Source organism: Myotis nattereri (assembly GCF_964212035.1).
Source record: "Myotis nattereri genome assembly, chromosome: 7".
In the NCBI taxonomy this organism is placed as follows: Eukaryota; Metazoa; Chordata; class Mammalia; order Chiroptera; family Vespertilionidae; genus Myotis; species Myotis nattereri.
In genome coordinates this window covers 77247287-77272064 of record NC_138082.1, presented here as the reverse complement: position 1 = coordinate 77272064, position 24778 = coordinate 77247287, and the positions used below count along the sequence as shown (strand labels likewise).

The 24778-nt window shown below is 44.8% G+C and overlaps 1 protein-coding gene across 1 annotated transcript in view; it reads left to right on the top strand.

The window, feature by feature from the left end:
- Positions 1-24778, top strand: part of ACMSD (aminocarboxymuconate semialdehyde decarboxylase) — a gene marked incomplete at its 5' end in the record, with an annotated part of 47602 nt that overhangs the window by 15157 nt on the left and 7667 nt on the right. The window contains 5 exons of the mRNA XM_081096351.1: positions 895-944; positions 2573-2809; positions 7117-7210; positions 9909-10004; positions 11391-11563. Of these exons, the coding sequence (XP_080952477.1) occupies positions 895-944; positions 2573-2809; positions 7117-7210; positions 9909-10004; positions 11391-11563 (650 nt within the window). The remainder of the gene's footprint in view (positions 1-894; positions 945-2572; positions 2810-7116; positions 7211-9908; positions 10005-11390; positions 11564-24778) is intronic.

The window sequence follows — 24778 nt, the reverse complement described above, 5'->3', positions numbered from 1 at the left end:
AGAAGACAGTTCCAACGATCAGGCAGGAAACCAAGGAACATCATGTAGCCCCAGGAGAGGCTGTATGGACCTTGTAGACCATGCTCAGGTCTGGATTTTACCCTCGTAGGATGGAAAGTCCTGGAAGTTTTGAGCAAGGGAATGACTTGATCTAAGTTTTAACACCTCACTCTGATTTCTGAGTGGGGAACAAACCATAGGACAAGAAAGGTGGCAAGGACCGGTGCGGAGGCTTCTGCAGTGGTCCATGTAGGAGGTGCTGATAGGCTGGTTAGTAGTGGCAGGAGATGCCTGGGTGTATGAAAGGAATTGAAGTAGAGCTAACAGGTCTTGCTGGTGGGTCAGATGTGGACATGAGGAAAAGAGAGCCACCCTCCATTTGGCAGCCTCTTTCCTGACACCCGAGCTCCAAGAGCTTGAAGATAGAGATTCCAGGCCTCCTGGATGTTGGATTCTGGAGCCAAATCCCGGGTCCCATTCTGAGCATTGCAGACAGTGGGACTCAGAACCACTTAGCAGCTAATTAAAGAGGGGGAGAAAGTGACTGGGAAAAACACGGTCCATCATGAGCTAAGATAAAAAGCCCTGAAAAAAACTGCTGGGGAAATGTCTTGCTTACATAGACCTTCACAAAAAGGAGGGTAGAGATAACCCTTGACAAAGAGTGTCAATTAGTTCTTAAATGATTTCAATTTTGTCCAGCATTTACCCCTCCTTAGGATGAGGGAGGTCTGGGACAGAAATCCTGAGAGAAAGTGGACAGGGAGGAGCAGCCAGGGAAGGGAGAGCGAGGACGAAGTGGAGTGAAGAATTGCTGGCCTACATGGGCCTAGGAAATACAGGAAAGTCTGGGCTATTCTCATTGGCTTTGCCTTTCTCTGTGTCTGTGTCTAGGAGTGACCGTGCAAGCCCTTTCCACAGTTCCCGTCATGTTTAGCTACTGGGTGAGTATGAAACTTCAAACCATCTTTTCGTTGGGCAAAGGGTTATGTCTGGCAAGTTGGTAGATGACTCACTTAACATTGCCCCAACTCCCCTGTTTCTCCCCTACAGAGATCAGTGGTGTCCCTCAGCTTCTCACATTGCAGTGTGCCCTTCTGGGCCTGTCTTCTTTGTCCTGTCCTTGCTCTAGACCCGTGGTCGGCAAACCACGGCTCGCAAGCCACATGTGGCTCTTTGGCCCCTTGAGTGTGGCTCTTCCACAAAATACCACATGCGGGCGCGCACATACAGTGCGATTGAAGCTTCGTGGCCCATGCACAGAAGTCGGTATTTTCTGGAAGAGCCGGTATTTTGTGGAAGAGCCGCATTCAAGGGGTCAAAGAGCCACACGTGGCTCGCGAGCCATGGTTTGCCGACTGAGCCGCAGTTTGCCGACCACTGCAGACCCACAGGGTCCAGTATAGTCGCCAACAGTTGCACATCACTATGTAACTCACATTGTATTTTCACTGGACGCACACACAGTTCTAGACCCAACCTAAATTTCCATCAGAACTTACCTGTCTGATGACTCATCCCTTCAGTGCCTTACTCAATAGTCAACAAGAGAGTGTATTCTGAGGTGATGATGAGTTTGAGGTGGGAACAATAATAATGGCCTATATGTTGCCTCTCCCAGGGAAATGTACAATTCAAAATGGGATTCCTGGAGTTGGCCGCTTTTCCCCAAGTGATTAAGTGTCAAGTGCTGAAGTTTCAGGCATGATTGCGAGCTTGTGGAAGGACACTTTTGTACACAGCTGGGGGTGCACCGGCGCCTGCTCACACGTGCAAATATTCACTCCTGTTGTGGTTTAAGCAGCAATGACAATACCACCTACTCACACATACTTCCCCACCGGGGCTCATAATTTCAGTGCTAGTGGTTCAGTCTTGATCTGTTTCTGTGATTAGATTCATGATTTAAATAGGTTTAAATTTATGACTTCAATATGTCTACATTTATCAGACTGGGCATCATTCTGACTACACAACTGGGATTTCAGGAGAACACCAAATTCCTGGCAGTGGAGTGAGAGGATGTTGAAAGGAAAGAATGAAGAAGGAAGAGTTAGGGAAACAGAAAGCAAACTTCATCTGCATCAGCATTTTGCTAGGGTAACTGTGAGTGTCACTGCCTATGGAGGACAAGGACGGGGAGAAGCAGGGACAGGAGAGGTGTAGAACATCCTGATGTCACACAACGAGGCATGACAAGGAGAGGCCCTGGTGACGTCAGGCACACCAGGCCCAGCCTCCTGTGTGGGGGTAGAGGAGGTACCTAGATGTGCAGCCTGTGGGCTCCTGTCTGCAGGGGTGGGATGCCAGACCCAGAAACTGTGTCCGTTCCTTCAGATTATAGCCTCACAATTTATAATTAACCAGCAACACTAGCAGTTGGCTTTGCATTTGCAATGCCTGGCTTCTGGGTCTTCTGCAGCAAGTGCCTGTCCCAGCCTGTGCCTCAGCTTTCTGCGGGGAAAGCCAGTGAGAATGACAGGTGATTTCGCCTGGAGAGGTGTTGTTTGGAGTAAAGAGCTAAAGAAGGAGGTTCTGAATGATGTGGTGTTCCCTCATCTTTCTCCACCAGGCCAAACCTCAAGACACGCTAGACCTGTGCCAGTTTTTAAACAACGACTTAGCTGCCACTGTAGCGAGGCACCCCAGGAGGTTTGTGGGCCTGGGGACGTTGCCCATGCAGGCCCCGGAGCTGGCCGTCAAGGAGATGGAGCGCTGTGTGAAGGAACTGGGCTTCCCGGGGATCCAGATCGGCTCCCACGTCAACACATGGGACCTGAATGCGCAGGAACTCTTCCCTGTCTATGCAGTGAGTGTGCAGGGGGACCGGGCACCATGCTGGGCACTGGAGCTGGGCACTGTGCTGGGCGCTGAGGCTGGGCACTGGCTGGGTGCTGGGGCTAGGCACCGTGCTGGGTGCTGGCGGGAAGAAGATAAATGCACCACTTCACTGGGAGGGGGAGAGAGAGATGCCGCTGACATGCTAGGACATAGGAGGAAACGTGGGAAGAGCTCCCACAAAAAGTGGCCATTCCACTAGGAGAGGGGTGAGTGGAAATGCACCCTGAGTTAGCTGAGTGAAATCTCTGTTCTTTCTATCACCCATTCTCTCCTTTTAATCTTTGATTTAGAAGCCAAAATGTTACCCTTACCATAGCCACTGTGCAAAGGACTGTGTTAATGACATACCAAACAATATTTATGTTTGCTTTGGGGGAAAAAAATCATTATTTTTCAAATTATCCTATATAATAAAGGGGTAATATGCAAATTAACCCTCACACCTTCACAAGATGGCTGCCTACAACCAGGCCAGCAGAGGGGTTAGTGAGGGACGACCAAATGACTGAACAAGCAGTCTGCATGGGGCAACCAGGCCGGTGGGGGGGCTATGAGAGGCAACTAGGCTGGCAGGGGGGGACAGTTGGGGGTGACCAGGCCAGCGGGTGGGCAGTAAGAGGCAACCAGGCTGGCGGGGGGGTGCAGTTGGGGGCAACCAGGCCAGCAGGGGGGGGGGCAGTTGGGGGCAATTAGGCTGATGGGGGGGGGCATTGAGAGGCAACTAGGCCAGCAGGGGGCAGTTGGGGGTGACCAGGATGGCAGGGGGGCAGTTAGGGGCAACCTGGCCAGCAGCGGGGGGCAGTTAGGAGTGATCAGGCTCACATGCAGAGGCAGTGAGGGGCGATCAGGCTGGGGGGGGGGGCAGTTAGTTAGGGGCAACCAGGCAGGCAGGCAGGTGAGCGATTAAGAGCCAGTGATCCAGGATTGTGAGAGGGATGTCCGACTGCCTGTGGGATTGTACCTAAACCGGCAGTTGGACATCCCTCAAGGGGTCCCGGATTGGAGAGGGTGCAGGCTGGGCTGAGCCCCACCCCCTGCACAAATTTCATGCACCAGGCCTCTAGTATAACATAATTTTGAAGAAATTGTGGAAATAAAGGAAAGTGTAAAAAGGAAAACATTCCATAGTCCAAAGTAATCCATAATTCCACCACCCAAAGATAAGTAACTACTGCTATAGTCTATTTCATTTGTTTTTTTTACATATATCTATATTCTATTATATGCATGACTTCATATCCTAATTGAGAATTTCCACCCTAAATGAAAAGTCTCTTAATGCATGATTTTTCAATAACTGCATAATATTCCAATATATGCATATGTTTTGATTTATTTAATCATTCCTCAATTAAGATACTTTGTAAGCCATATATTTTGAAAATCTTCCTCTGCCTCCTGTTTCTGCAACTGAACCTGCTTTCCTTACACCAGGATTCAAGATGCATGATTCTATCTATATTCAGCTGCATTTCAGAATGTTTACTTCCCTCCTAGAATTAGGATAGTATTGTTTTCTATTATTTTCATTGTAAATATAAAATCTTTCATAATGAATTAAATAGATATTGGTGAACTTACCAGGCACTATACTCATTGATCATTTATTCTTTTGTTATCTAGTGAGCTCTGACTACATGGGGGAAATTCCCATTTTTGTACCTATGGACCAGTTGGGAGATGCCTGTTAAATTGCCCCCTGGTGACCTGAAGGCTTTAATGTTCCTCTAAATATTGAGCTCCCTGAAGAGTATTGGCTACAGTGGCTGAGCTGACAGTGAATGTTTTCTAGAAACTTTAATGAGCTTTGAAAGAGGATTTATTTATCTATGTATCCAAGTTGTTTCAGCACAGTGTGAGCAAACCTTCAGCTGCAAGTCATTTTATTATTCGTTAGAGGCCCAGTGCATGAGATTTGTGCACTGGGGGGGAAGGGGAGTCCCCTCAGCCTGGCCTGCACCATCTCACAGTCTGGGATCCCTCAGGGGATGTCTGCCTGCCAGCTTAGGCCCAATCCCCCTGGAAATCAGGCCTAAGCTGTCAGTCAGAATCCCTCTCTCAGTCCAGGGCTCTTGCAGTCTGGGACCACTTGCTCCTTACCACCCACCTGCAGTGGAGGCAGGAGAGGCTCCTGCCACCGCCTCTGCACTCTCCAGCCATGAGCCCAGCTTCTGGCTGAGCAGTGCTCCCCCTGTGGGAGCACACTGACCACCACGGGGCAGCTCTTGCGTTGAGTGTCTGCCCCCTAGTGGTCAGTGCACGTCATAGCGACCAGTTGTTCTGCAGTCAGGTCAATTTGCATTTTACACTTTTATTATATAGGATTGGAATTGGGCTCAGAAAGCAGCAGCAGCCTGTTGGGTATAGTATTTCCATTTGTGTACTAGCTTGACCCATCCATCATTCTAAAGAGGCTGTTTGGGGGCTTGCAGTCCCTGGAGGGGTTCAGGAGAGCCCCCTGGCCCAGATGACTTACCATGTCCTGGGGTTGGCAGCACGTTTGTTTGGTTGGCAGGACTTGCCAGTCTCACTACTCTGTAACTTGCGTCGGTAACATGAGCTGAAACAAATAAGAGGGGTGTCCATGAGCCAAGTTGGCTGTGTTATGTCAAGGTCAGCCTGGAGCTCCAGAGTGTCTAACTGTCCACTTTAGTTCCTAGACCTTCCTTCTTAGGGAGTGAACCCAACAATACACTTTAAGCACCGTTTTCAGGCACTAAAATGATTTTGTGATGAGCATGAGGCAGACAGAATACTAGGGGCAGGCTACCTGCCTCTTTCACTTACCAGCCACAAGACCTGAGAAAGTTACTTAGCCTCTGTCTGCCGTAGCTCTATTCTCTGTAAGATGGGAATAACACAGTGCTCATTTTATAAAGAATAAAACTAGTTAATAATTGTAAAATTCTTATGATAGCTTTGGCACATGGTAAGTTCTCCGTTACTGTGAGTTACAATTTTGAGAGTATAAGTGATTTCTGATTGTGTTCTCTACAATACTTCACATACAAAAGGTGACCAAAAATATTTGTTAATTTGAATTGAATAGAAACAAACCATCGTAAGCCATAGAATCAACTTCTGTACTAATGAGGAGTCAAATCCCACTGAGATATCATGGTCATGTGTCTTTGTCAAGCCCAAACTACCCAAGAGGCTGGTATTCTCTTTCCAGCCTGCATGCATTATCAGGTTAATATCAAAAGGTTTCTATCTCTTCTCCCCAGAACCTGTTGAATTAGAAGTCCTTTCTCCAATCTACCCCTTGCCTGCCACATCCAGAGTCCCATGTTGTCCCAGAATTGCTTCTCCATTTTTAAAAAATGTTTCTGTACAGAAGGCCCATTGTATCAAACTAGTGAGTCCACATATTAATATGTAAGGGTAGGATGAGTCACTCTGGCACCCCAATATAGTTGGAAACGTGCTAAGAAAAATATGTTTTGAACCTTGCAAAGCACTAATACTCAATGCCTGCTGAGGGGACTTTTTAAAATGAAACATTTTGCTGAATAAAGGTCATTCCATCCAGATGGTATTTTCATTTCCCAGAACAAGTTTGCTCATGACCTTCCTCACAGCACAGGCCTGATGGAGGCATTGAGATCTCTTCCTTTCTTTAAAGTGATTTCATTCGCACCAGGCTGTTCAGGGACTCTGCTGAGCTCCTGGGCTTTGTGAAAGCCTGCAGACCCCAGAAATTCCCACCCTCTATGAGGCTCTGAGTGACCAGAGGCTTGGGTCAGGCCAGCCTGCCCCAGCCCAGTCCTGAACCCCTGACTCTCCCCCCATCACTTCCTCACTCTCCACATCCTCAGTTTCCAAGTGGAGGAAAGGAGGGAACACTTCAGTCCTGACTCCAAAGATAGAGCATGAGCAGTCCTTCTGAAAGGGTAGACCAAGGAGGAACCAGCGGGGAAATTTCCCCGGCATTTGAGGTACAGGAGCAGTCCTTAAGCATTTTGCTCTCAGCCAAAACATTTGAGTGATGTATGTTTCCTGTGACTTGTGTTGCCAAACAATATATTAATTCATCAACCTCAACGGCAAATCCACACCCTCCCCCCCCCCCCATTAAATCTAAGTGTCCTTTTTATTTTCCAAGCAGGAGCACAGTTTATCAATGACTCTTTTATACAGATCAGGAAACAACTTCAAAAATATTTTGGTTTGTGTATTCAGATCAATATAGACCTAGGGAAAAGCAATTTCCCTAAAATAGTACCCTGTAGCTGCTGGCTCACCCAATAACCCTCTCTCATTCCTTCTCTGAAGGCAGCTGAGAAGCTGAACTGTTCCCTCTTCGTGCACCCCTGGGACATGCAGATGGATGGACGGATGGCCAAATACTGGCTCCCTTGGCTCGTAGGTTTGTGTCAGCTTGGGGGTCTAGAAAAGAGGATCTAATTTTTGTATTTTTCCCCAATTATCTGTGAAACACTATTATGTCAAAGAGAGAAAGTGTAATTTATTAACAGGATTGTGCATTATTGAGCTCTTACTCAGATTATTGCTAAATATATTATCTCATTTAATTTTAATCATATTCACACAAAACCCTATGAGGCTGACATTATAATAACCATTTCATGGATGGAGAAACTGAATCTCAGAGGGGTTAGGAAGCTTGTCCAAGTCACACAGTTAATAAGTGAACATGGAATTTACACAGATCAGTCTGACTCCAAAACCACCTCATGACACAAACTCCCCAAAAGGCTCCAAAGATAAGTAACCTTGCCTGTCTAACCGGTTTTTTAGAAGCCAATAATAGCATCAGCTCTTTCCAAAGAGAACCCTGGAATTAGGAGGGGAAGGTCACCTTACACCACCCATGGATCAGAGGCCCTCAATTATGGGTGACCCAGACTTTCAGTTTCCCTGTTACCTTACCTCTCTTCTGCTCTTTTCCTCCTCAATTCATTCATGGTTTCAGATGAGGGACAGGGATAGGGGAGAGGCCGCCATTTAGCCTGTCCACTCTCTCATTAGCATCCTGACAAGAAAAAGAAACGAAGACAGGTTAGAATCCTGGGGCCACGTGGGGAGAGTGCAGCTCATCTACACACCCAAGGAGTGGTCCCCGCAGAGCAGGGCTGGGTTTGCTTTGGGAGGACATCTCCTCGGCCTCGTTGATACAAATAATAGTGAAGTATCCACCATAAAGCACTAAATGGAGCAGTATATTAAAAGTGAAACTGAATTTCAGTTCCAGCTCGTCTAGATCTCTGTGTAACCCGTGGCAAGTCATTTCACCTCCTGACACTCCAGCTCCTCGTCTGTCAAGTGAGCGAGCTGGCTTGGATTCTCCTGCTCCTCTGATATGTTATGCCCCTGGCATTGCTTTTGGAGACCCGTGTATTCAGTAAGGCAGCTTCCTATCTACTCCCAACCAAATTTGGAGCAGGAATTAGTAGAAAGAGATCACCTAAGAAGCCCCAGTGCTTTCCAGCTTCAAAGAAAATCTCATTCCAATTCACACAGCACTTGGACAAGTCCCACAAGCTTATATACATGGCAACTTCCCACACGAAAAACAGAGGGGAGAACAAAGGGTCACTTCATCATTCATTTATGCAACGCATATGCATTGATCTCCTGCAGCATGCCAGGCCCTATGCTAGGCACCAAGGATACAGGCGGGGACAAAACCTCTGCCTTCCTGGAGTCTAGGTTCTGGTTGGAGGGAAAAGACAATAAACAGGCACACAGATCATACACAAACAAGCTACGAATAATTTCAGAATTCTATTCTGATGCAAAGGTGGTCGTTAGTGATTGGAGGATTCCCAGCAGGGGTGGGCCATACCCCAATTTACACTGCAAATATTCTGCTTTGGCTCCTGTATGGAGACTGGATTGTGGAGTTATGGTCCAAGTGATGAATGGAAAGCAGAATCATAGGACCCAAAGGAAGTGATGCTGTTCATCTCCTGCCTTCACGAAGCTCTGCCCACTTCAGATGGACATTAGTCTATCATGCTTCCAGAATTCCCAAGGGGCCAGGGAGCCAGGGGTGTCTCTGTCCTCAGAGCAATGGGGCAGAATGAGCATCCACTAAAGCCCCATTGGCAGCCAGAGAAGCAGGCTTCCCCGGAAGGTGCCAGGCTCCACTGTGGAGCCTCCAGAGATTCCTTAATCACAGTCTGAAAAGCAGGTATCTGAAAATGAGACCCAGACTGAGTCCAAGGAAGTAAAGACACCAGGCATGAAACAGCCACTTCTAGGAGCTTGAAATAATTCACTTTAATCCAGTTCTTTTCTTTTCTTTTTTATTGGGGGGGGGGGGAATGTGGGGAGAACCACCAATTGTTGTTCCATTTATTTATGCATTCATTGGTTGATGCTTGTATGTGCCCTGACCAGGGATCAAACCCACAACCAAGATGATGCTCTGACCAACTGAGCTACCTGGCCAGGGCTTAATCCAGTTATTTCCAACCTCAGCGCTAAGAAGCAGCAAAAATTTAGGAGGAATAATAATATGAGTCAATATTTATTGAGCACTTAAGTGGCAAGAATTAACATTTATCACCCCCACCTATTTATAGATGAGGAAGTTGATGACAGGGAGGCAATTAATATTCTTGAGCACCTCTAATGTGAAGTTCTGGCCAAGAACCTTCCTGACCTCATCATTTTCAAGGCTCCACAGCTGCCTTGCAAGATGGGCAATACTGTCCCCGTCTCACAGGTGAAGCACAGGCTCAGGGCTTTAAATACCTTGTCAAAGGCTGGAAAGCAAAAATGGGAGGAGTTCCGGCTCAGCCCAGACTCACTGTACTGTCTTGCCCCATTGCATCCAAAACTGAAGCTGAGGGAATCAGGACAAAAAATAGGTCCTCTGGCTCCTTGGCTATTCTAGCCATTAGGTGACTCCACCTGCAAGTGGCAAATAGCAAGCATCAGATGGCTCTGCTCACCAAGGCAATCGCCTGTATATAAGCAAGCCATGCTAGGGCGCAGGGACTGACCATTACAGCAAGCCGCCACTCCCACCGTGAGCATCACTGAACTTCGTGCTAGCGGGGACAAGCCCTGTACCGTGTGACTGTTTCCTCTTCCAGGAATGCCAGCAGAGACCACCACAGCCATTTGCTCCATGATCATGGGTGGAGTGTTCGAGAAGTTTCCTAAACTGAAAGTGTGTTTTGCACATGGAGGTAAGACCCCATCTGTTTTGGTCAGCTCAGCTGCCATAACAAAATACCACCGACTAGGTGGCGTAAGCAACAGAAATTAATGTGTTCACAGTTCTAGAGTTCCAAGACCAAGGTGCTGGCAGGGTTGGTTTCCAGTGAAACCCCTCTTCCTGGACTGTAGAAGGCCACCTTCTCACGTGGCCTTTACTCTGTGCATGCACAGAGAGGGAGGAAGGGAGGGAGGGAAGGAACAGGAGGGAGGGAGGACAAGGAGGGAGGGAGGGACGGAGGGGGGGCGAGGGAGGGAGATCATTCTGCTGTCTCTTCCTCTTCTTATGAGGACACCAGTCCTATCAGATTAGGGTCCTACTTTATTTAGCATGAATTATTTCCTTTAAGGCCCTATCTCCTAACACAGTCACATTGGGGGTTAGGGTTTCAACATATGAATTTTGGAGGGACACAATTCAGTCCCTAACATCCTTCCAGTGACCATTCTAGTCATAAAGTATATGATGGTTCAAGGGACCAAATTCCATTTTTGCAGACAAGTTTAGTTTGATTGGCACAGTTTTTGCTTTATTTTGTTTTGATTTGTTTTGATTTAAATCTCTGTCAGACTACAAGCTGTCCAGTTTGCAATAATCCCTACCATTCACTATTGTTTAAAATAGACCTATTTTATTCATTTACACTTCCTGCTTGGTCTCTGTAAGTAATTGAGTTTGTGACTCTTGGACACACAGACACACACAATCAATCTCCTCGTGCTGCTCTCTAATTTTTTTTTCCTTCTCACCAGCATATAGAGACATCATCCAGGTCAATAAGTACAGAGCTTCCTTCATTTTTTGATCGTTGCAAGCATGGCAATACATTTTTAGATATTATAATTATTATTTAGATATTCCTTAACTGATAAGTTGCCTCAATATTTTGCTCATGTGACCATACCACATTTGAAAACTTTGACCACATATCTTTACACACTTGTCTTCTCTCTTTAGGATAAATTCCTCAACTCTGCATTTCTAGATGAGTTCCTGTTGGCTCTTCTGTGTCATCTCTCAGCATTTGGAACCCAGTAGGTCCTTTGTTAACCAGCTGGGCTATAGTAACTTTTCTTTGCATAAAACATGAGGATTAAAAGGAATCCTTTTCAGCTCTGGCCAGCTGGTTGGAGCGTTGTCCCATACACCAAAAGGTCATGGGTTTGATTCCGAGTCAGGACACATGCCCAAGTTGCAGGTTCAATCCCCATGTGGGAGGGAACCAGTTGATGTTTTGCTCTCACATCTATGTTTCTCTCTCTATCTTTCTTCTCCCTCCCTCCCCCTCTCTCTAAAATCAATAGAAAGGAATCCCTTTCAACTGAAGCAAGCCCTCAGTAATGGGTTTTACTTGCAGGTGGAGCCTTCCCCTTTACAGTAGGAAGAATCTCCCATGGATTCAGTGTGCGCCCAGATCTGTGTGCCCAGGACAATCCAATCAACCCAAGGAAGTACCTTGGTTCCTTTTACACAGACTCCTTGGTTCACGATCCCCTGGCCCTCAAGCTGTTAACAGATGTCGTGGGAAAGGTAAGCTGGGTCTACCATCTGGATGGCTTCTAGAGAGCAGAGTGCAGGATCAGCAACCAATTACTTGGTATCTCTCAAAAAGGGGAGGGGGGCATGCAAGAAAAGGCAACTGAAGAAAAGAACAGGGACAGTGAAATTTTGGATTAGGCTTGTTTGCACAGGGGGTGCTATGCAAATCATCCTTCACCAGAGAGTATGCATCTCCAGGGAACCATTGTATATGCCAGGGAAATCCCAGATAATCCAGATGGCCAGGAATTCCCCAGATCAGCTCCTCTTTTTTAGGGTCATCTCTGGACCCATTCAAAATGACATATTGTGATGTAGTACACAGAAGAGAACCAACAGTTTTGAAGTCCAATTGCCCTGGGTTAAGATCCTGGCTCTGCCTCTCACTGATAGGGTAAATTGTGAGCCTAACTGTCCTCACTCACTCAGTAAAGAAAACTGGAACATTAAAGAGGGGGAAATGGACCACCTGAAATTTCTTCCTGAAACAGCATGGCCTACATTTTGAAAAGGATTCTCTCATTTGGGAAAAGACCAGCACAGTAGTACTTTAAATCTCACAAGAAAAACATCTTTCCTCCCTTATAACCTGCTAGCTGCTCTCTCTGTTGGCAGCATCTCCACCCTTAAGTATTCTCTGAAAATGCTAACTTGGCAAATTATGACAATTTTAGAGCAAAGACCAGTCTGATTAGTGAAAAGTCTGAAATAGTTTTTCAATTCTGCTGTATTACTGACAGATATCTGTGGGAGGTTTCCAGATTTTCCCAAGGAAATCAAATATTTGGGGTTTTCTAAAAGAACCTGGACATACTTAAAGATTTGCAACATGGCTCTTGGCTGTAGAGGAGACGCAAAGGCAAGCATTTAAATCTTGTTTAGCAGAAAAAGAGGCCCCTCTGAAAGGTGCAAGTAGTGTTCTCTCTCCAGCATGGAGACTTCATCCCGCGGTGGGGCTGACTGCCTCTCTGCTGGAGAAACCGCCTAGAACATAAACGTTACACATTCCGGTTTGATAATAAATTATGTGCTGAGATGTGTTTCTGAGCCTTCGAGCTTTTGTGTTGTCCCTGGCAAAATGGATGCTTAGCAGCTGGTTGTGACTGTGAATTATTTTTGGTTTGGACAGAGGGGTTAGGGGCAGGTGTGCACACAGGAAACTGCAAAGAGGAGATGCTGAGACTGTGAGCTCTGGCCTTTGAGCAACGGAGGAGGGGGATTGGGGTATGGGGTGGAATTTGGGAAAGGGTCATTTCTACTTCCTCCCATCAAGCCTAGTACCCCCTGGTTATCTTGGAAATGGCAAAACCAGGGGAAAACACCCCTGGCAAATACAGCACTGACCTTATGAGGGATACCACCCACAGTGAGGCATACTCTCAGCATGAGGGATACTTCAAACAGCATTCAGGGCGATACGTATTGGCCAGGGGTCAGAGCAGAAGTGGAAGAACATGGCAAAAGCCTTTGGATAGACAAGGTAGTGAGCACATGGGAGTCCCTCTTAGGGACCCACAGAAAAACTCAGAGGGCACTTTGCAAAGTTAGAGAGCTTACATTCAAATTGTGAAGATTGGAGCCATTATAATTTGGGCATCCAAAACAAATATGACCTCGTTTTATATGGCCTCACAAGTCTGGTGAACCAGGACACGTAAGCAGTATCTATAGTGATAAAAGGGTAATATGCTAATTAGACCTGATGTCCTTCCGGACATCCTTCTGGACAGCTTTCCGGACGAAGCCGGGGCTGTGAGGGAAGCCCGGTCCCGGGTGCCAGACAGAAGCCGCTGGCAGCCAGGGGAAGGAAGGCCTACTCTTGCATGAATTTCGTGCATTGGGCCTCTAGTATATTAATAATTTGGGATTCTCTTTAAAAGACGAATGCTTCCTCATTCCGGTTATATTCACATGAGCAAATCTCTCAAAAACAATCCCTAAACCAAAATGGCTGAGGAAAGTCCTAGCATAGCGGCTGGGCTAGAAAGCCACTGTCCAGATTAGATTGAGAGGACTAATGCTGTGGAGGGAGGCCTCCAGACCAGGGAAAAGGAACTGATGGGATATTTGATGTGTTTGAGAAGTTGAAGCAATGATTGCCAGGCATGCAACAGATCTGTTGATGCATTAGGGACAAACAAATAGTACGTGCACAGAAAATTAAGCAAATGAAAGAAAAGGAAATAACTCCAAGAAAACAAACATCCATATCACAGCAGATAAGCATTGTACATTGCTTAATCAGCAGTGAACAATACTTACAGTCATAATAGTGTAAGTACTAACTACTGGTTTAAATAAAAATTGTAATTCTATCAGGAAAATGGAGAAAAAAAAGTTGAGTAAGAAAGAAAAGCTCAATGATTATAACGGGAAGTCAGTACTCTCCACAGCGGTTCTCAACCTGTGGGTCGCAACCCCTTTGGGGGTCGAACGACCCTTTCACAGGGGTCGCCTAAGGCCATCGGAAAACACATATATAATTACATATTGTTTTTGTGATTAATCACTATGCTTTAATTATGTTCAATTTGTAACAATGAAAATACATCCTGCATATCAGATATTTACATTACGATTCATCACAGTAGCAAAATTACAGTTATGAAGTAGCAACGAAAATAATTTATGGTTGGGCGTCACCACAACATGAGGAACTGTATTAAAGGGTCGCAGCATTAGGAAGGTTGAGAACCACCGCTCTAGAGCAAGCATGTCAAACTCATGGCCCCTGGGTTGCATGTGGCCCACAATGAATATTTTTGCAGCCCAGCCAATATAACGGTATGTAAGAAAGAAATGTTCTAATAAAAATGTCGTAGCTTAATTTTTACAATATCCTGTTATACATAATTATTAATAACGAACTACAATGTTTGCTAATGACTGATTACTATATTCGTGTTGCATTCATTTCCCTTATGCGCCTTACGTACAGGCGCATCATTTCTCTCCACTAATACTAGCAGTGAATATTTTAGCAGCCGATTGCCACAACATTAGTGTTGGACTGACTTGTTTGATGTGTGCAACAGGAAATATTTCGCTTTCGGAGAACAAAAAAAATAGGTTTATTTGCGTTGCACTTATTAATTTATGCAGTTATTCAGTGTCTGGTAAGTTAATGTTCAAGAAAAAATATTAATTTTTATTAAAATGTTCTATTATTTTATGTTAACGATTACTCACCTATTTCAACCCTTTGTATTCAGCATGTCTCTATCAAAATAAACCTATGTTTCTATGAAAATTGAAGCTTTTGTTTTTTTGCAGCCCACATAAACTTAAACCTTGTTTATTTGGCCCATGCTAGCCTTTGAGTTTGACATGCTTGACTTTACCCCAAACTCTACCAATTTTGTAATTCTCCTCTTGGCACATATAAACACATTGTGTACCATAGTTTATTAATTCTATCTTCTTAAAGAAATACCTTCAGGAGTCTTCTGATTTGCTCTAATCTGGAGTGGGTTGCTGCACAGTTGTCATCTTGAAATCTCCCTTTGCTCACCAGCCACCCTCCCAACACACACACACACACACACACACACACACACACACACACACTGAATTCCATTTCCTGAATTCTATGATTTTCCAATTGCTTGGTGGAGAACATACTCCAACAACTTTCTGAGAAAGGGCATATGAGAGATGAAATTTTTGAAACCCCAGTTCACTATAAATGTCTTTATTCTTCCTTTATAATGAGTTGTTTGGCTAGGTATATAATTCTAGCTTGGAAACTGTTTTCCCTATTAATTTTAAAGACATTTTCTATTGTATTCTGACTTGTACAGTTGCTGTTGAGTAATCTAATGCCATTCTAATCTTTGAATTTTCATATAAAACCTGCTCCTCTCCCTCCTCCCCCCAATCTCAAAGACTAAGATTTTCTTTTTGGCCTGAAGTTTCACAATAATGTTACTTGATGTGTAACATTTTCAGCCATTATTCTAGCTACTTGGTGAGCCCTTATATTCTGTAAATTTTCTTTATTTCTTTCATGACTTCCTTTCCTCTGTTTTCTCTTTCTGGAGTTTCTATTATTCTAAAATGGAATATTTTTTTTTTTTGTCGTCTTGCATCCCCCCCTTCTTTGAGTTTTTGTTTTATGTTCTGGGAGATTTCCTGAACTTTATTGATAAGACCTTATATTTAATTAACTTTGATTGTTTATTTAATTTTCAAAAGCTGTTATTATTGTTCTTGCTCCCTAAACTTCAGTTAACATCTTCTTCATGCTGGGTGGATGCGATATTTTTTCTCATTTCTCTGAATATACTAATAATTTTGGGAAATTTACTTCTCCCTGCAAATCTTCACCCAATAGGTTTTTTTTCCTTTTTTAAAAAGTCTCAGTCTTTCATATTAAATGTCTTCCTGAAATGTCTGTAATCCTTGGCAGTCTGCTTATATTTAAGAGCAGTCACTGGAAAGGTGACCAGAAGTCTCTGCATATGGAGGGGCCTGTCAAGTGTGGCCTTCTTTACAGAGTAACCTGACTTAGCCATGGGCTTTGAAGGATGTGAGCAAATTGAATTCTTGTACATTGCCGGTTGAAATATAAAATGGTGCAGCCACTGTGGAAACCAGTTTGGTGGGTCTACAACAAGTTAACCATAGCCCTAGCTGGTCTGGATCCGTGGATAGAGTGTTGGGTCGGCTTGCGGACTGAAGGGTCCCGGGTTTGATTCTAGTCAAGGGCACTGGACCAGGTTGTGGGCTCAATCCCCAGTGTGGGGTAGGCAGAAGGCAGCCAATCAATGATTCTCTCTCATCATTGATGTTTCTATCTCTCCCTCTCCCTTCCTCTCTGAAATCAATAAAAATATATTTTAAAATAAATAAATATGTTTTTTAAAAAAAGTTAACCATAGAATTAGCATATGTTCCAATAATGCCACTCATAGGTATATACCCCCCAAAATTGAAAACATTCAGACAAATGCTTGTACATAAATGTTTGTAATAGCATTATTTGCAATAGCCAAAAGGTAGAAACAACCTGTGTTCATCAACAAATGAATTAATAGCCAAAATGTGGTATATCCATACAAAGGGATATCATACTCAGCCATAAAAAGAAATGAAACACTGATACAAGCTCCAAGTGAATGGACCTTGAAAATATGCTAAGTGAAAGAAGGCAGACACATCAGTCACAGGTGGTATGAAGCTATCTGCATGAAGTATCCAGTATAGGTGGATCCACAGAGACAGAAAGCAGAATAGTGGTTGCCAGGGGTGGGGGTTAGGGTGGAGGGAGTGGGCAGGGGGAGAGGGAATGGGGAGTGACTGCTTCATGTGCATGACGTCTTCTTTGGGGTTGTGAAATGTTTTAGAACTAGATAGAGGTGATGGTTGCACAACCTGGTCTATGTACTAAATGCCATCAAAGTGTACACTTTAAAAATGGTTAAAAATTTTGCATTTTTAAAATTATAGTTATCTTAGTGTGAACTGATATCTAATTGTAGTTTTGATTGGCATTTCCCTAATGACCAGTGATGTGATATGAATTGCACCTCAATTTTTTTTAAAGTGAAGAGGCCTCGTCCTGACTGGTTTGGCTCAGTGGATAGAGCGTCGGCCTACGGACTGAAGGGTCCCAGGTTTGATTCTGGTCAAGGGCATGTACCTTGGTTGCGGGCACATCCCCAGTAGGAGATGTGCAGGAGGCAGCTGATTGATGTTTCTCTCTCATCGATGTTTCTAACTCTCTATCCCTCTCCCTTCCTCTCTGTAAAAAATCAGTAAAATATATTTTAAAAAAATAAAATAAAATAAAGCGAAGAGGCCTCCCTGCAAGTTAGATGTTCATCTCCTCCAACTAATATATCTATTCATATGTTCTTTTCTTTATTTTTAAAAAGAAACCAGAAATTCTTGTTCTATAAATAGAAAGTGTTTTTATTTCACAGTAAAAGAAATGGTTCACTTTTAGAAGGAGCAATGTTTTTTTAGGCATTTTAGGCCTCAAATTTTTACAAAAGGCTTAAATGTGATCTTATCTTGGGTATTTGATCTGTGGATTCAAAGTTGAACCTAGGGGGATGAGAAGAGATAAACCAAAGAACTTATATACTTACCAGAGGCCTGGTGCATGACATTCGTGCACTCGGGGGGGGGGGGGTGTTCCTCAGCCCAGCCTGCACCCTTTAGCAGTCTGGGAGCCCTCAGGGGATGTCAGTCCGACTGCCAAGGAGGCAGGAGAGGCTCCAGCCACCGCTGCTGCGCTTGCCAGCCATCAGCCCAGCTTCTGGCTGAGCAGCTCTTCCCCTGTGGAAGTGCACTGACCACCGGGGGGCAGCTCCTGCATTGAGCGTCTGCCCCTGGTGGTCAGTGCTCATCATAGCAACCAGTAGTTCCGCCATTCGGTCAATTTGCATATTACCTTTTTATTATATAGGACATGCATAGCCCATGGACACTGGCAATAGGGTTGTGAATACCTGGTGGGGGTGCAGGGGCTGGGTGGAAGGGGGTGCAGGGGGGCAAATGGGAGACATCTGTAATACTATCAACTATAAAAAATAAAAATAAAATATTGAACCTAAGCTGGAAACCAGTCGGACCTGAAGGCCAAAGCTTCTTCACCCCTTTCCCATGCCTTCTTTACTATTCCAGACCACTCTGTACAGCAGCGCTAAAGGTTAGGGTGATCTGGAAGCAATGAGGAGATCTTTCATCACCAAAGAAAGACTTTATGAGGTTTTAGGCAGTGGAGCATATCATATGTGTTTGGAATATTTCCATCTGATTTAAATTTAAATGTATTTTAGTATGTCTGTCTGTAACAACCCCTCCAACCTATATTCTGGTGAAAGGATGTTTTCCTGGGCACTTCTGTCCTCAATAGAGTGGGATCCTTTCTGTATCTAAGCTTCCAGAGACAAGAGTGTAAGTTACTACCTTTTCAAGAAGTTGTGATAAATGAGAAAGTCAAGTCCTGGCTCTACTACTTGTTAGCTGGGAAACCTTCAATAGCAAGTCACTTAGTCTGTTTCCTCAATTGTAAAATAGAGATAATAACCAGGTAGAGTTGATGTGAGGAGCTAAATAATACTATGCCAAAGGACAATACAAGTGTCAGTGATTTATATTACCCAGTGCTTTACAGATAGTTGATGTTAATGTTTGTTTAATTGAGTTGTGTAATGATCTTGTGGATATAAGGCTAATCTTACTTTTCATTGACTGAGTTAAATCTGGCTTTCTCTAGGAAATTATGTCTCAGGGAACAAACTGAATCCTTGGTTCACTAGAATGTTTGTAGTAAGCTATGTTATAACAGAGTTATGTTGTATTTGCTGCAATGCTACTAATAAATATGCTAATGAGAAGATAGTTAATTGTTCCTTTTCCAGAAGACAAATGAATTTTCCTCCACTATTTGAATTTATTTAGTAAGCCACATCATTCAGTGTTCACAGCATTCCCTGAAAATGTGAGAGAGCTAATGCATCCCAGCAGGTGAGCAGTTTATTTCTCTTCCCTGGCAGGAATATTAATCACTAGTATTATCAGCTCAGTAAGTCTTTGGCCTCAAAGGCTATGTGTGCTGCCGGCTTTGGGAAGGGAAATATATGCTAGGCAGTCTTGTTGGTACTGAGAAATCAATCAAGATCATTCCCTGCTTTACTGCCTGATAAAGAAAACCAGTGTCCATCTAGAAGGTATAGTGTCAGGATCCCAGAAGGTATAATGGTACCCAGAATGCCCACCATTAGAAGTATTCCTTTGGAGTTAATAGTTTTCAGAAAGGTCCAACAAAATGTAGATATTGTCAAGTATTCCATTAGCACAGATATCCTTAAAAACTGGTTCATGATCGATCCAAGGGAATAGACTCCTAAATCACAGACAAGACAGAAGAAAACAGCAGCTTTTGGGAGGTCAGGATCAGGTATGTTACTTGGGATTCTGCATGTAATCCACTTAAAACCTAATCAATTTTCAGTTACAAGATAATAAGTAGTAGAAAAAGCAATACAAAAAGTACTTTTAACTCAAGAACTCTTTGTTAAGCATCAATCGAATAGAGACTGATATGTTATGAAGCACGCAACCTTCGTCCTACAGGCATACAACATGTGAGAGATCTCTTCTCCCACCTTTTCCCTGCTACTCTCTTCTCTCTCAGAACAAGAAAACTAATTATCAAGAACTTCACTTTCAGTTCTTTTATGCCTACTTCCCCCTCCTTCATGAAATTACTAACAAATTAAAAAATGGTCAAAAGTTTACCAGGAGCTATCAACAAAAGATGTACAGACAGATACGGGTATGGAAAATTCACACACCAGATTGTTACAAGAGGATAATTAACCTCCTATGGAGAGGAGTCGTGAACAATAGCTGTAAATAATAATTAAATGCTGCCAAATCCTAAGTTTGGTGTTCTGCCATAGGCATCCACAATCTAGTTAGGAAGGGGAGCAGAGACACATCTTAAGCAGGAAGGATAAATTCTTGAGGAGTGGTTTTCATTTCTGCTTTAAAGCCATTTGCTTTCTCCACATTAAAACAGACACACACACACACACACACACACACACACACACACAACCCTTCTTAAAATGTATTTCTGTCCTAGGCCAGTGGTCGGCAAACCCATTAGTCAACAGAGCCAAATATCAACAGTACAACGATTGAAATTTCTTTTGAGAGCCAAATTTTTTAAACTTAAACTATATAGGTAGGTACATTGTTATTAACTTAATTAGGGTACTCCTAAGCTGGCCTTTGCTAAAAACGTCCTCAATCTGATTGAGGTATGTTCGTGGAGGTCGACCCCTTCCAACTCTCCCATCCACACTCGTCTTGTATACTTGTTTCAGATAGACGAGTGTGGATGGGAGAGTTGGAAGGGGTGGACCTCAGCGAACATACCTCAAAACAATGTACTTCCCCTGCGCTGCCTATCCCATGGCCCGCCTGCGCTGCATCTACTGACACCCCCCACTTCTTCTAATGCCACTTCTTTAAAATAGACTCGCCCAGGCCAAAAACTGACTTCGGCACATGGGCCACGAAGTTTCAATCACACAGTACGTGTGGTATTTTGTGGAAGAGCCACACTCAAGGAGCCAAAGAGCCACATGTGGCTCACGAGCCACGGTTTGCCAACCACTGTCCTAGGCCATAATACTGGGAGTGGAAGAATTCTGGACAAGAAAGAAAAATTAATTTCTAGATTTTAATTTCATGCCAATGTATTTGACTAATCTACACTAATAAAAGAGAAACATGGTAATTGGCGTACAACCGCTACCCTTTTCATTGGCTAATCAGCGAGATATGCAAATTAACTGTCAGCCAAGATGGCAGCCGGCAGCCAAGCAGCTTGAAACTAACATGAGGCTTGCTTGCTTCAGTGACGGAGGAAACCAACGTTCCCCGCCTGCGGCTGCAGGCCTCTGAGCCTGCAGTTTAAGAAACTCTGTAACAAATACCACCAGGCTTCAGCCAGCAGATTCGCAACATTGTAAGCAAAGGCCAGAAACCTAAGAGCTGGTGCCAAGCCTCAAAGCTAAAGCTGGCCCAGAATAAAAAAAAAGAAAGAAAAAAAGGAGCTTCAGTCACCCCCAGCCTGAAAACAGCCATCATCCCCTCACCCAGACTGGCCAGGCACCCCAGTGGGGACCCCTACCCTGAAGGGTGTGTGACCAGCTGCAAACAGCCATCATCCCCTCATCCAGGCTGGCCAGGCACCCCAGTAGGGACCCCCACCCTGATCCAGGACACCCTTCAGGGCAAACCAGCCGGCACCCAGCCGTGCACCAGGCCTCTACCCTATATAGTAAAAGGGTAATATGCCTCCCAGCACCGGGATCAGCAGAGCCGCGAGGCCTCCTGGCACCAGGATCAGCGTGACAGGGGGCAGCACCCAAACCCCCTGATCACCCTGTGGCTTTGTGTGTGACAGGGGGCGGGGACACAACCTCCCTATCCACCCTGCTCTGTTCGTGACAGGGGAAGGTGCCCCAACCGCCTGATCAGCCCTGCTCTGTGCTTGATAGGGGAGAGCTCCCCAACCCCCCTCCCCCACGGGCCCTGCTCTGTGTGTGATGGGGTAGAGCCATAACCTCCCCATCGGCCCTGCCCTGAGTGTGAGAGTGGCGATGCCCCAACCCCCTGATAGGCCCTGCTCTGTGGGTGATAGAGGGCAGTGCCCCACCCCCTGATTGGCTCTGCTCTGTGCGTGACAGGGTACAGAGCCCCAACCCCCCTGATGGGCCCTGCTCTGTGAGTGACAGGGGGCAGCGCCCCAACCCCCTGATTGGCCCTGCTCTGTGCGTGACAGGGTACAGAGCCCCAACCCCCCTGATGGGCCCTGCTCTGTGAGTGACAGGGGGCAGCGCCCCAACCCCCTGATTGGCCCTGCTCTGTGCGTGACAGGGTACAGAGCCCCAACCCCCCTGATGGGCCCTGCTCTGTGTGTGACGGGGGCAGCGCCCCAACCCCCTGATTGGCCCTGCTCTGTGCATGACAGGGTACAGAGCCCCAACCCCCCTGATGGGCCCTGCTCTGTGAGTGACAGGGGGCAGTGCCCCAACCCCCTGATGGGCCCTGCTCTGTGTGTGACAGGGGATGGCGCCGCAACCTCCCCATCGACCCTGCCTTGAGTGTGACAGGGGACGGTGTCCCAACCCCCCAATCGGCCCTACCCTGATCATGACTGAGGGTGGCATCACAACCTCCTGATCCACCCTGCTCTGTGCATGACAGGGGGCGGTGCCCCAACCCCCCAATCGGCCCTACCCTGAGCGTGACTGAGGGTGGCATCACAACCTCCCAATCTCCCTGCTCTGTGCATGACAGTGGGCGGCGCCCCAACTCCCCAATCGGTCCTGCTCTGAGCCCGACCAGGGGTTGCACCTAGGGATTGGGCCTGCCCTCTGCCACCCAGGAGCAGGCCTAAGCCAGCAGGTCGTTATCTCCCGAGGGGTCCCAGACTGGACCCCAGAGGGCACAGGCTGGGCTGAAGGACCCCCCCCCCCCCCCCGAGTGCACAAATTTTTGTGCACCGGGCCTCTAGTGTAATATAAGCATGGGACTTTTAAAAATTATGTAGTATTTTGGAACTGTAAACAGCTTTAGCAAAAGGAGTAGCAATATGGACAAATGAAACTCCGGTGAATACCAGCAGACAGTTAAGAACAAGATCAGCTGGTGGCACAGATGTCAGTACACATAACTTTGGGTCTTTGGGACTTCCATCAGCAGGTGCAGTTACTCAGTTTTATACAGTAGTAAATATAGGAATCGAGAAATAGTTAAGTCTATTGCGGCCTTTCTCTAAATTTTATTAGGTACTTTACCATATTATTTCATGTAAATATTTTCATAAAACATAAGGGGAAAATTTTTGTAGAAATCAAAGTGTCACATCCTCACAACAGTTTGAATTTAGAGTTTAAAATACATTTAATATGTAAGGCTTAGTAATAATGAGACTTCCCTCTTTCCTACAAGCAAGTATTCATTCCTTCAATGCACACATTTGGTAAAGCAACTCTCAGATTGATTATAGGCACATGTCACAGTTTTATTTCTAAGTTGTTTCAAAAGAAGAGGCTTTCTGAACAGTACAATTCAAAGATTCTATCTTGGCAGAGACATTTTATAGGGGGGAAACTGGTTCAATCATTCTGTTAGACTGGGGGGAAAAGAGGAAGAGGAGGTGGAGAAGGAAAATTATATCAAGAAGGCTAACTATTTTCCAGGAAGAGCAGCTAGTCACATCGGACAACAAAGTTCTGCTTCAGCTCCGGTTTGGGAGAACTTTCTTTCTCACATATTAGCTGTGCAACTCTAGGCAAGTTAGTTGTCAACTCTTGTTTCTTCATCTGTCAAATAGGAATAATAATAATAAAACCTATCTCATAGGAAGGTTGTGAGGATTAAATGAGTTAATGAATGCAAATGGCTTAGAACAACATCCTGCACATAGTAAGCAATCAATAAATGCTAGATATTGTTGCTATTATTATTATAAGAGAGTAGCTCATAGAAATATAGGAAGTGCTATGAATAAAAGTGTATATAGGGTGCTTCAGGAATAGAGAGCTCACACTTGGCTGAGCTAAGAGATCGTAAGAGCCTGAGTTAAGGGAGAAACTAGGGAAGGGGAGTACAAATGATAGATGCAAGAAGTAATACAGAGGAAAAATCCAAAGCTTAGTGACCCATGACATCCAGACGTATCTATATTTATAGATTTTTGAAAAAAACTCCATATTATTAAGATGTCAGTTCTCTCCAAATTATAGGTTCAACATAATCCAAGCTGAGGCTAAAATTTATAGGCATATGCAAAGAATCAGAGAGGCAAAATAATTTTGAAAAAGAAAAATGAAGTTGGAGAGTTTCAAGAGCTGCTATAAAGCTATGGTGGACAACATAACATGGCATCAGCAAAGGACAGCAAGGAGGTTGATGGAGTAGACTAGAGAGTGCAGAAATAGACTCACCCTTGTCTGGTCAGTTAATTTATGACAAAGTTACAAAAGCATTTAAATAAGGATTGGAAAGCCTTTTCATAAATGGTTCTGGAACAAGTTGATATCCATATGAGGTTAAAAAATGAACCTTGACTCTACTTCACACCACACACAAAACTTAGTTTGAGGTTGTCTTTAATGCATGCGGGTTTGGTTTGCAAGGACCAGTGAATGGTGCCCCAAATTCCTGTTTGTTGGCACACTGTTGAGGCTACTGAGAGCCCACGTTCCTGAGACTTTTCCCTTTCCACAAGAGAATAAAAGAGGTCAGATGATGGCAGCAGTGTTCTTAACAGCCAGGCCTCAGGAATCAGTGACTTTTGAGAACACGGATGTGTATTGCACTGAAGAGGAACGGGCAAGCCTGGTGCCTGCTCAGATCCTCATGTACAGGATGCAATGCTAGAGAACTATGGGGCCTGGGCTTTCCTAACATCATCCACTTCCAAACCAGCTCTGATTGCTCAGCCTGAGCAAGGGAAAGAGCCATGCTTCATCCAGCCACAGGAAGCCCCAAACAGGAGGAGCAAGAGATCAGGTCCTGCAGGGTACATCTCAAAAACAGGATTTACCTATTTAGCTAAGATCTTATCACATGTAATAAAATTAAAAATTATTTAAAATCATCAGTTATGAGAAGACAGGACAAGCTTTAACCAGTTTTCAAAGTAAGAAGTTGATTTAAAACCATTGTAAA